At 44.6% G+C, this 12,903-nt stretch overlaps 1 protein-coding gene across 2 annotated transcripts; it reads right to left on the bottom strand.

The window, feature by feature from the left end:
• Window positions 1-7,831: 7,831 nt before the first annotated feature.
• On the bottom strand, window positions 7,832-12,387 carry LOC125542395 (beta-1,2-xylosyltransferase XYXT1). Of its 2 annotated transcripts, XM_087545931.1 has the most exons (5): window positions 12,011-12,387; window positions 11,604-11,684; window positions 11,370-11,492; window positions 9,880-11,133; window positions 7,832-8,270 (listed from the first exon to the last, which is right to left on the bottom strand). In XM_087545931.1, exons 1-4 carry the CDS (start codon window positions 12,156-12,158, stop codon window positions 9,923-9,925), a joined length of 1,563 nt encoding a protein of 520 aa, XP_087402057.1. In that variant the 5' UTR covers window positions 12,159-12,387; the 3' UTR covers window positions 7,832-8,270; window positions 9,880-9,922. The 2 variants fall into 2 exon arrangements, with proteins under 2 accessions (XP_087402057.1, XP_048561379.1); XM_048705422.2 differs by lacking the exon at window positions 7,832-8,270 and having other exon boundaries at window positions 9,760-11,133.
• Between the last annotated feature and the right edge of the window lie 516 nt (window positions 12,388-12,903).

Here is a 12,903-nt window from a genome sequence, read left to right as displayed (position 1 = left end):
TATGTAACTGCAAGTCCAATTTTCTAATTTAACAAATTAATTAACCGATAGGAATATTAGTCAAGCACAGTTTCCTTTTGATTTGTCTTTTCTTTAGGATTTTAGTAAAGGTGTGGCCAGGTCTCAGTCGACATAGACTTAACCAAGTCTCAATCAAGTTACATAAAATGCAAGAAAGAAAAATGATTTTTTCTCACAGATCTCACGAATATAGCATCGACCGACACATAACCATGTCTAAATCGACTGAGATTTATCAAGACTGTTTAAGTAATTGTAATGTTAATTCATTTGGCGTCGGTCTGCATGAAAAGTCGCTGCACCATTGCACCCTAGCATGGATGTGGTTTGCATTTTATATGTCAATATATGTCGACCTGAAACCACCTGCACAGACGTTGACGTTGCATGATCTATGGGGCCGTTGGGTTGCTCACATGCATCAACTACTACAACAGCTTGCCAACCGGCCCCCAACTTTGAAAAGCTTCTGATGATTGAACGGTCGATTTAGCTAGTAAAGTACAAGTACTCCAGGAATATCCACACGAGCGGACCTAGCTGGTGCATATGTGCTCTGTGAATCTTATTTATCATCTAGATGAGCATCTAAAGATTTTACGATGCAATACATGCATTTAACATTCTTGTTTTGAAACAAAAAGTTAAAAGTACATAGTGATTCTCACGCAAATTGCCGTTCCGGTCCGTAGAGTACATAGGGTGAGGCACGGGGTAAGGTTGTGATCATGGGGTATTCAGAGGAGGATTAGTAACGGACTGCGTACAATCTGAATTGCAGGTTGTCCTCCTTCCCCATTAATTGCATACCTGGGGATGCCCTTGTCAGGCTTTGACCCACTACTAGGGGAGGTTGCATCCAAAACGAAGCCATGGGAGATTCACCTCCAAAGTGAGTAATTAAGTTCGTGTTTATCGACTCGTGTCTCTCTAGCCTCTCCGTGTATATGATAAGGTTGCATATTTTGCTGGAAGCGGTACATAGCTCATTCGACAAGGATCTACACATTCGTTATGGGAGGCAACCAATGGGCGCCATAAGTACCATATGGTAAGTAGGCGGATATCTACTTGACTAAGCAACATGTGGGTCTTTATATTCGTGTCTGACTAAACGAATATAACCCTTATGTTGATATTGGTTTGGAGAATTCACATGGATGAAAGGGGCTTGTGGTTACATCTTATTAAAGCGAAGTACTTGCAGGACCGCCTTCTTCTCGCTTGTAAGTGGAGGAAGGGGTCCCAGATTTGGGAGTCTATTCAGTCAATCAAACATGAATCATCTTGGGGTCAGCATCTCCATAGGCAATGGCGTTCACACCCTTTTCTAGCAAGACACGTGGCTTGGCAGGTATCCACTTTGCACTGATGTTTCAGATATATTTGTGATCTGCTCGGACCCTATGCTTTTGGTTGCCCCGGCTACCAGAATGGGAATGGAACATCTTGTTCCAATGAACATTTGGCCTCGAAGAAACCATTGCTTGGGCCACCCTTCAAACGACCCTCCCACCAGTGTTGTGTCGAGACTCTTCTCTGTTGTCTCATCATATTATGCCCTATGTCAGGCATCAATTTGTGCACGATGACCTCCCCTTGGGGATGGAGAGGTCCGAGTGACATGGGCCTGGTGACGAGCTATGCCCTCTCAGTGTTCTCACCGAGTTGGGAGCCACATTTTCTTCCCTGCCCTACTGCTTGCTTCCTTTGGAGCTTTGTCCGTGAGGTCATGCATGGGGCCTAAGTAACAGGCACCATACCTTGTTGAGTTACCGGATACTCAGGACAACTGTGCCGATAGAAAGTGACGCCTCATCTGGTGAGTGCTGGGGGCGATGACTTGAACAATTTGGATGACGCATAACATGATGGTCATCTCTAGGTAGCAGGACAGGGATCTGTTAGGCGTTGAACCCTCAGCCACTTGTGGCGTTTTGTTGTTTTTTTCCCTATTATTTGGACGTGCTTGTGTTATTGGCCATTAGGGTTAATTTTTTTTCCTTTCGGTACTTCAGCTAATTGTATGGACATGGTGATTTACTTTATCTATAGAGCGCGGTGAAAGTTTGTTTCATGCGTGGAGCGTAGGAAACGGTTAATATTAAAATTTCAATATAATTTCCAAAAAGATGGTACTCCCTCCATTCAATATTATAAGATGTTCTGACTTTTTTCTGGTTCGAATGTATATAGACGTATTTTAATATGTTTATCACTCATTTCAGTTGGTATGTAGTTCGTTTCGAAATATCCAAAACTGTTTATATTTGTGAGTGAAGGGAGTAGTGGAATCAAGAGAACTTGTTCCTCGACAGGCCTGGATGATAATTGGACCAAGCAAGCAAGGAATAAGCAGGACATGTTACGACCCGTATACGTTGGCTGGTCGCGTTGACCCGTCCAACACTCACACACATGTCGGCGCCCTTCTCCGCACATGCATAGCACATGAAACATGCATGCACGTTCTACCTGCAACATGGTACCTCTGCATACGCGTTGAGTATAAACTCAACCTGTAATTCCGATATTAGTTGTATGATGTATTCTACCCTCCCACGTCGGCCGAAGATGGTTGCAAGTAGATGTATTTTTCATTGGAAAAGTCGGAAGTGGAAGATGCGAGTACGCCATCGCTTTCTGGTTTACGTCTCCTGCCTGCCTAGTGCCTAGCTAGCAGCCATGCATGCACGGCAGGGTTCTATTCGGCCGCCCGGTGGCTTGGCCTGTGATGAATATGACCACATGCTTGTCACACGTCGTGGTGCTTTCAACAAAACCAAGCAGAACGCTACGTGTGCATATCATTGATCGATAGGTCACAACTTACGACCGACGGTGCATAAGCAAAACTCGGGCAACATCGAGCCTTTTATAAAAAGTCATAAACAGCATTCTAAATCTACAAAACTTATGTTTGTTTTTTGAGTACATATCAATTCGAACTATGTGCTAACAAAAATCTTCAACCCATTATCATTCATGAACTCCTCTACTGCTCATTTCCTAATCTGGATCACAAGATTGTTTTCTTTTGTGTGGCTTACAAATTAGCGTGTTTTTCATGAAATTTTACAGATTTGTAGAACATATCTACATGTATACTTATGTGGGGGGAATAGTAGGTTTTCAAAATCTCAGTATGACTTTGTACGGATTCATTGAGCATCCCTTGTATTTATCTCTAGAGAGGGCACACATATTATCAGTTTTATGATGATTAGCAGTAACAGGAAGCCGGGTACGCACCCATTGATACACTACAGCAGTGAACCAACCTGTTGTTGGATGGTCAGAGAGACAGTGTTATCCCCACACCATCAGGGTTCAAGTCCTGGTACTCGCATTATTTTTAGATTTTTTCAGGATTTTCGGTGATGCGTTTTCAGTGGGAGGAGACGTTCCCGTCGACGACGAGGTGCGTACGGCGACTTCGTAAATCTCAAAACGATATGATGGCTCAATCTCTCGAAGATGCTCATAAAGATAGGTTGTGCGTGTGTGCGTCTATAGGGGTGAATATATATGTGTATGTATGAGCTTAATTTGCCTGTACTGTGTTAAAAAAAATACACCGCAGCCACGCCACGTTACGTTTTCATGTGCGGACTGCCAACTCGGCCTTTCCAGTTAAACCTGCACTTCTTAATTTAATCAGAAATCAGAATCTGATTAGCTGCGTGCATATAAAGTTGAGGCAAGGTAAGTTAGGAGAAAGTTTGGATTCTCATCCAAACCTCTCCATTGGCCACAAATATGTGCACACATACTGACCGAAAGTATCAACAAACATGTAAGCGTGAGGGTAAGTAGACCGAAAATTTGCATTAATATGTCCAAGAATTGGAGTGCAGATAGTACTTTGTTGTAGGTGGTCACGACTCACTCTCCATGTGCAATAGGGAATCGGTGACGCTGTGCCTGTCGTCCAACTTATGGAACCGTCGCTCACATGTACTCCCTCCGTATCAAAATATGAGACATTTTCTGATACTGCCTTCGTATCAAAAAAGATCTTATATTTTGATACATAGGAAGGACTGAATAATGATATTCTTTTTGTCGTAGTAGTACATTTATCAAAAAAATCAGTTTTGCAGAAAATAATACCCCCTCCAACCCATTTTAATTGTAGCTGATGTAGTATAACAAGTATTAAATCAGCGACTATTAATATGAATCAGAGAGAGCACTAAAATATATGCATGGTTGCTCCTGTTAAACACCAAAAAGGGGCAAGAGATTAAAGTCCATAAAACTACATGTGTATCAAGTTCTTAAAAATTAGACAAACATGTATATCCTTCCACGTATATATTTTAAAACGCACATAATACCGTCATATGTAAATATCTAGAAACAAATGGACATCAAGAGTGTGTAGTCGGGTTTAGGGTTTAGGTGCTTGTGCATTTTTATTTCCTCAAAATGTTCATGGATGTGCACCTAAACGCAAATATTATTAAAATAAAATTAATGGACCGGACATCCATCAAGTAGGCATTGCATTGTTATTCCTGAAGAAGGTACAGTAGGAGGTAACTTGTCATGGGCAAAGAGAAATCTATCGACATGGCTTCACATTCATGCTTGGAAAGTCATGTGAAAGAAAAAGCTACAAAAGTCCAGAACTGTCTTTTTCATTAGCGATAATGACATTTTTCTGGCAAATAAATTGATGCGCTGACCAACCTGTCGGTGTGCTACGGTTAATCGGACAGCCTTTTTCTTATAAAAGTGGCAAAATTTCCTATGGTTAATCGAACAGCCCTTTTGTGTTCATAAAATTTTGGCACACAAAAATTAGGTGCTGAGAAATCCAGTTGACTGAAAACATTATTCTCATTTATGGGGTCACATTACGACATAAACTACCCTTATTGATAAGTCGAATATAGACCTACATATATTTCTTCTTTTTTTCTCGAAAATGAGTATGAAATGGACCTACAGATATGTCAGCAGCAGTGATCAAGATGCAGAGGCGCCAAGCGATCAAGTACAAGACTTGGGCCGGCCCAAAAGGCAGCCTCGCCTGCCGGCTCGGCTGGCTGGCCCGGAGTGGGCCCATGTGGGCAAGATACTTAAACCAGTAGATAGCGTGTGAGTGGCTGGCGAACGGCTTGCAGGATAGCTACTTTCCCCTTTCGTGTTGTAACAGCAGAACTCCTCCTCCCTCCTCTGATCTCCCCATGAATCTCTACTTGTAGCTCGAATTGGTGTTAATGGAGGATAGTTGAGGGTAATTGTTGTGGAGCCCTAACAACCTGGCATTAGAGTCGTCCCGTCCTGGAGCTGCCTCATCACCACCACCGCACGCGGCTGGCAAATCGCCGACGAACTGAGGCGAGGGAGCGGATCTCGCCGGAAAAGAAGGCGATCTACGACCTTCTTCGCACCGACTTCGACGCTGCCCTCGCCAAGAGGTCCTCCGAGCACAGCGAGGAGATGGTCTCCGCGCTTGCAAAGCTGGACTCCAAACTCGACCAGCTATCAGGGCGACTTGAGGACGTGAAGCTGTCCCTCGGAGTCGACATCTACGAGTTGCACGGGGAGATGGTCACGGACCGCGTCATCGCCCGCATTGCCTACCTCGCAAGGGCCCCCGTCTGCCGCCACCAAGTCCATGGCCCCGGGAAGCGGTGTAGCGGGCCAGGAAGGACTCCGACCCGGGGTGGATCTGCGTCCTCCTACCCCCAAGTACGTTCCACCACCGACTAGAAGTATACAACATGATCAGATCGTGCTCAGGCAGCCGAATCAGACTCCAGAAATTTTTTAGCCCTTCGCTGCGGTTCCATCTGGCTTTGGCCCCCGGATTGAATTGCCCAAATTCGATGGATCGAACCCCATGTTGTGGCAAACGCGCTGTGAGGACTACTTCAGGTTGACTAAAAAACTAAACTAGTCATTTAGTCAATAATAGTCGACTTGACTAGTCGAGTAGTCAATCAACTACACTGATGAGTCAACTCAAAGTGCCAAATTGACACTCAAGTAGCGACATGTAGAGTAGTCGTCCAACTAGTCTTGGTTCTTAATCAATGGTTTGAATTTCTTGACACTTTGGTAAGATCAGCCACAGCACGGGAAATAAGAAAAATTGGGGTCTAACCAATCCATAAACTGGCTGCAAAGAAATTTATTAAAATCTCAAGTGATCTACTACTACTACTAAAATTTCAAGGCATGACATTTGTGCCCTGTTCTCTCTAACTTGTCTGTTTTTTTTTTGACCTTCACCCATCATGTTCTCTAAATTCATAGTCCGATTTACTGTTTAGATCTACAACTACTACTCTCTTTCTATGAATCTACGAGAAACTTTTCAGGGGGGTACCTTGGAAATATTAGTGGCTTGTCAAACTTTTTCGATGCATGGTTTTCCTTCGGTTGCTGCTTGTGGATGTAGTAAATCAACAAAGCATCATTTATTTTTCCACCAGTCAGATTTGTCAATTTGCAACAGTTACGAAATTGGAAGTTTAGAACACTTGTTCACACTTGGCTGGCATGATGCCCATGTATGGTGGTGGTGATTGTGATTGCCGCTAGCAGTGGTTCCACATAAAACGACTTGCTGCAGTGAGAAATTGCATTGACTTGTGGAGCAACATACAACTATAGGAAGAGTTTTCATTCAGCTAGTGTGTGAGTCTCAACGCTGAAGTTGGTGTCCGACTCCACGAAACTAGCTAGTTATTCTGTGTTGTAGTATATCATGATCCGATTTTTTAGGCTCACCTCTTGTTCATCTGGCATGTTAATTTTCTATTGCATACTTGTAGCTGCTAACATGCATCTATCCTGGGCTAAGGAGGTAGCTAAACTTTCTAGTCTAGTGGTGTAAATCTGAACTGAGCTTTCAACTGAGTAGAGACTGCATTGTAAACAGTACTTTAACCCTTGTACAGTCTGTGCAGTGGCGGTGCAAAACTGTGGAGTTCTTATGATAAAAAACCTTTAGACTTGACGGGTTTCTATTTGTGTGTGTATTAATATTCGAGGCCATGTTTGCTCTCTTTTTCCCTGATGTAGTTTCTTCACGCAGGTGCAAAAGAGATTGTGTGTGCATACATGGTCATTCTCCTTACTTGGAACCGTCTCTCTCATAGAATGTGCTTAATTAGTTATACTAAACATTTTTATTTCATAATTAATCATATCATCGTTAAAGATATGTTGTTTGTATTAATGTACATAATTCAACATATTATTTTTACTTCATGATGAATCATATCAGCGTTAAATATATGTTGTTTGTATTAATGTACATAATTCGATACATTATCTTGAATTATACTTAGGTATAATGAGTAAAACAACATATTTCTTATATTGTCAATAACTAGCAAATAAATACATTTTTAGCATAAATTGATTTTTTTAAACATATTCTTCTTTTACTTTGGGATGACAGACTCTTCTATTATTTTGATTATAATCACAACAAAACAATATCATCACATCGTGTGTTTATATGCATCTTTTTCCCATAGGATCGCTCGATATAAAACCTGGTATTGTATTTAAGGATCAACAAATAAATTTCTTTAGGTTTCTAGAGTACAAGACTAAATAGATATTCCCAGATTTACTGGAAAGTCAACTGCTAATATGTCCTTGAAACCCATCATGCAGCGTTGCTTGGTGGGATGGGGATAATAGTTTGACGACAACACATGCATGCTATTTCGGTATCAAAATCATGCATCTTGTAACATGCATGATTATTTAGGAGTCAAACTTCTATAATTCATGTGGTGGTTAACTTGATTATATTGATTATCTCTAAAGCAACACAACATGCCTGAACTGTGTACCCATTCCGAAGATATCAACGACCTGGCCTCTCCTAAGCTCACCCGACACCAATCCTACTAAAATTAAACAAAAAAAAATTCATCCACACTACCGATGGCCTGCAAGTGCACATGACTTAGTTGCACTTTGTAGGTTTTGGGATTAGGTAGGAGTTGGGCCCTAGATGACACCCCAGACAACTCATGACTTAGTTCTCTACTGAAACATCCAAATTCTTTCAATAAGATATTCCACGGGTTTGACCTAGTTGCATCAAGTCATCAACCATCTCAATTTCAGCTTCAACAATGAAGGGATGTAACATGACCTGATTTTTCTTCCATCCTTGTCTCCGATGCCACTCCATGCCCTGGGGAGAATACCTGGTACTCCCACCCATAGGGTGCTCCCGGTGCTCCAAACTCAGCAGCGCATTTAAAATTCTGAAAAAAAATCCAGCACATAGACACAACACCAATATATGTAGTCACAAAATTTGAAATCAAAATTAAAAACATAGAGTGAGAAACATAAATGACAAATTCGATGGTAAATAGTACACAACATAAGTTGGGCTTTACATTTGGCCCATTATCACATTGATGTTGATTTTGTCATTTTTGTATCTCGAGCAATATTTTGAATTTTGATTTAAAAAATTTTGACAACATACATTGATGTTGTGTCAATGTGCTAGATTTTTTTCAGATTTTTTCGAACATTTAAAAATGTGCTACGGAGTTTGGAGCACCGGGAGCACCCTAGGGGTGGGAGTACCAGATATTCTCCCCCATGCCCTAATCAATCATGAGCCAAACTGCTCCTATAGTGGCTAGCCAAAACAAGTCATGACCCAGTATTAACGTAATTAGTTTGATCTGCAGCGCGAAAAAAGTTCGACCCGAAAGAACTTTCTGCTTACTTCGGATTAGGTAGTTGTGCAACTAGATACAACTAAAAAAAAGTTGCACAACTAGATACTACACTATAATTTATGTTTGAAGATTTAGAATCAAAATAGTATTTTTTTAATTCCAGACACACATATTACATGTCATATATATCCACATTTCAAATATTACATTGTGTAGTATTCATCCAGTTAGTAACATACTAATCGATGTAATTATTTTGTTTCCAATTTCTTCTGGATCGATGCAATAAGGAAAGAAATACTCCATAGTCTCTCAGAGACCACGCTATGAATACAAAACTGGAATACATAGTAAATTAAATACCATTGTTGCATTTCTTTCTTAATTCATAGTTCTTTCTAAATTATTTTATTTATTTTTATTTGTCACTTTGTGTAGTGTCTATATTAACCAAGGGGTTTTACTAATAGACTATTACTCTTACCTTCCAAGGTATAATACTAACATCATTTGTTGGATCTAAGAGCATCTCCAACAAGTCCCCTTAAAACCTTTCTCCAAAAGTGGTTTTGGCGTTAGGATGGGTGTCGGTAGGATGGGTATGGCAGCAACGTGCTGGCGTGGCACTGTTAGGGGACGATCTACGGAAAGCGTTATCTTCCCCTAGATGAAGGGGGATTTGGTTGTTTATACGGGTCCCTAATAAAAATTGGACCCTATTATTTAGGGAACATAGTGAATGCCCTCAAGGCCTACATGACAGATCCTACAAAGTCGCCATGACAACTTTTATTTGGTACGAAAACGGCAAGTTTGAGTGTACGCTGGGAAGACGCTCCCAGAGAACGTTCCCCGTATAACGTTTTCCAAATAATTTGCTTTTACAGGACCTGTTGGAACATTTTCTGGCCCAACTCCCTATAAGCCAGTTTTTATATGTGGAAAGAAAATTAACTATTCATTTTACTTTGGACCGTCTTAAAATTTCTTTCTTTTTACTAGGAGAGATTGTTGATGATGCCACTATAATCAAGAATTCGTGTTGCTCCATTCGATGGATCAGTGGAACCCATATATACTTGCTGTATAAACCTTTTGATCAGTTCGTCCACAAAAAAATATGTAAATTAATAGGAATAAATTAGAAGAAATGGAACTGCTCTATGCTAGTACGAACCAGCAACCAGTATGTGTGGGCTGCAAGCTCGATCGGAGGGCGGCTACTCTCTGAGCATGGCCATGGCCTTGATGAGCACGGGCTCGAACCGCTGGAGGTCGAGCTTCACGTCCTGCTTGCCGAGGTAGTACTCCGCCACCTTGCTCCACCCGCTCCGGTGCACCGACTCCGGGTCCTTGACCGCCGGGTGGTCGCGCCCGAGCGTGTCCACCAGCGTGCTCTCCTCCATGCCGCAGGAGTAGGCCATGTACTTGAGCCCCATGTCCACCGCCGGCGTCCCGAAGTCGACCTCCCCGATGTGCTCCATCTTGCCGAAGGGGTTCACCTGGATGAACACCGCCCCCGTCGGCAGGAAGAGCGAGTTGGTCAGCCCGGCGCCGTGCACCCCCATGAGCACGTCGGCGGCGTTCACCTCCCGCGCGAAGTCGCCCACGTCCACGTTGAACGGCGGGTCCCCGATCACCACCTCAAAGCCGATCCGCTTGGCGAGCGCCACCACCTCCGCCACGTTCACCAGCTTCCTCGGGTGGCGCCGGGAGATGATCATCATCCTCGGCTTCTTGTCGCTCCCGGCGGTGACCCTCATCGGCGCGGCGCGCGGGAGCGCGAAGACGTTGCGGAGGAACTTGGTGAACTCCGGCATGGAGTGGCCCGTGGGCTCCTTGGTGGGGTCGATGCTGAACTCCTTGTGCATGCGGATGCCGACGACGGCGCTGGGGAAGCAGCGCACCTGGTCGTCCTTGTCCATGTCCACCACGTCGTACCGGGACAGCCGGGCGATGATGTGGCGGTACTTGCCGGCGTACCAGGGCTGGATGTTGGTGACCACGAGCTGCACCTCGCCGTCGAAGCGCGATGCCTGGAGGTAGAGCGGGATCATGACGTCGCTGAAGTCGTGCCAGTAGTTGCCCGTGAGGCCGCCCATGGCGAAGACGAGCGCGGGGACCTGCGAGGTGACGGCGCAGCGGGGCGCGTCGGTGGCCGAGGGCAGCTCGCGCACGGTGATCTCCTTGATGCCGGACATGTGCTTCCGGGAGTAGGGCAGCACGCGCCACTCCTGCGGGTTGGGGTTGCTGCCGCCGGACTCGATGGTGGGCGGGACGAGCACCGTGTGGGTGGAGCCGTGGATGCGCACGCCGCCGCTGCCGCCGGCGAGGTCGCAGACGTCGGACGCCCAGGGGCCCTGGATGTCGCACGCCGGCTTCTTCGCCGGCGCGCTCTCCTCCGCCGTCGTCACGATCTTGGTAGCGTCATCTGCATGGATAAGCATCAAACTATCATTACTTCATCATTTTTCCTTTCAGTTCATGTCTAGTGGAATTCTGACGGAGCGAAGTTTGCACCGGGCAGACACGTCTCCGATCCCAAAAGTTCTTTCTTTGGTCCCCGAAAAAAAAAGTCCTTTCTTTGGATTGATTGGCCTGAGATCCAATCGAAATTTGTCGACTTTTCTCTTGACATGGATGTATTTGGAAGAGGTTAGCACGTACCGGTGGGCTTGGGGTCCTCCTCTGTTTCTGAGTTGGGCTCCTCTGTTTCCCTGTGGGGCTCCTCATCGACAGGCGGTGGCTTCTCTTGTACTTGCTCATGCTCTGGCAGAGGTGCTTCCTCCTCTGTTCCATGCAACACAACACAACACAACACATACATGGTCAGAACTCAGAAGAACAAGAATTTCCGGTTGAATTTCGTTGATCAGGAGCTCGGGCAGCTGGTTTACTTACTTATGACGGGGAGCTGTTGCTGCTGCTGCACCGTCTTCTCTGCCACGGCCGGGGCGGTCGGCGTCGAGGTCCTTCGGATAGCTGCAATTTGTAGCCAAATTCTCATCAGTTTCAGTTTCAGGTTGGTGACTGGTGCTCTGGCTATGTCCTTAAATTGAGATAACCAAGAACATGAAGAACATGTCCATACTTTGACCAAGTCTTGCGTTCAAAAGTTGTTCAAATAAAGGACTACAATACTAACACAACAATTCTTTGGGCCTAACCAAATCGCAGCTTTTGAGGCGAATCACATATGCTTGCTTGCCCCGATAAAGCATGCAACAAGGAGAACAAAAATAAATTTCCTCAAAAAAAAAAGTGAACCCATGGAAAAGCAAGTGAGAGTTCAGGCGGACGAGACGCACCGTTGGGCGCGGCGATGGCGAACTGCTCGGAGAGGGTGAAGTAGGTGAGGAGGACGAGGAAGAAGCCGAGGAAGAACCCTACGCCGACGTACTTCTGCGCGGCGCCCCGCAGGCTCTTCACCAGCTTGGCGCCATGGTCGTCCCCCATCGGTCGATCTCTCTCCCCCTATCTCTTCCTCCTCCTGCTCCTCTTCCCGCGAGTGAATCCTTTCTCTTTCTCTTTCTCGTGTATGTATGCGCGTGGGCGGTTGTCCTAGCTTAGCTAGCTAGCTAAAGAAGGTAAGGGCGATGGCGCCAACTACTCCCTGACGCGGGAGAACCTTCCAAGAACACCTCCACACGGACCAGTTCGCTCTCTCTGCCTTTGTGAGGAATATAATGGACTTTATGGCCGCCCACGTCAGGGGAAGGGAAGAAGACCTCGCCAAATTGCCCAAGCAACTCTCCCTCCTCTCCTCCTCCTGATTGCTACGTCTGCAAATTGATTCATTAATTATGCAGTGCAGTACATATATTAGCTGTGCTTTCATTCGAGTATATATGCTCTGAGTTGTATAACTGCAACCAATGTTTGAATACTGTAAGAAGTAATAACAAGTACTACAGTTAAATAATCAGAAGTTGGCAGAAAGTTCTTCCAGATCAAACTGTTTTGGCTAGGCATTATGGGAGCGGTTTGGCTCATGATTGAGTGGGGCATGGGGGTGGCATAGGAGAGGGGGTGGAAGAAAAACGAGGTCATGTTCCAACCATCCCTAAGGAACTGATTGATTGGTTGGTTGAATATGATTATGTGAACGTGAGGTGGTTGATCCAACCAGGTCAAACCCGTGGAATATCTGATTGGAAGAATTTGGATGTTTCAGTCATGAGTTGTCAGGGTATGTCATCCA

The sequence above is a fragment of the Triticum urartu genome, chromosome 3A, assembly GCF_056163025.1.
Source record: "Triticum urartu cultivar PI428250 chromosome 3A, HENAU_Tu73, whole genome shotgun sequence".
NCBI classification, from domain to species: domain Eukaryota; kingdom Viridiplantae; phylum Streptophyta; class Magnoliopsida; order Poales; family Poaceae; genus Triticum; species Triticum urartu.
Note: the sequence above shows the minus strand (reverse complement) of the source record. Positions and strands in the feature narration are given on the sequence as shown.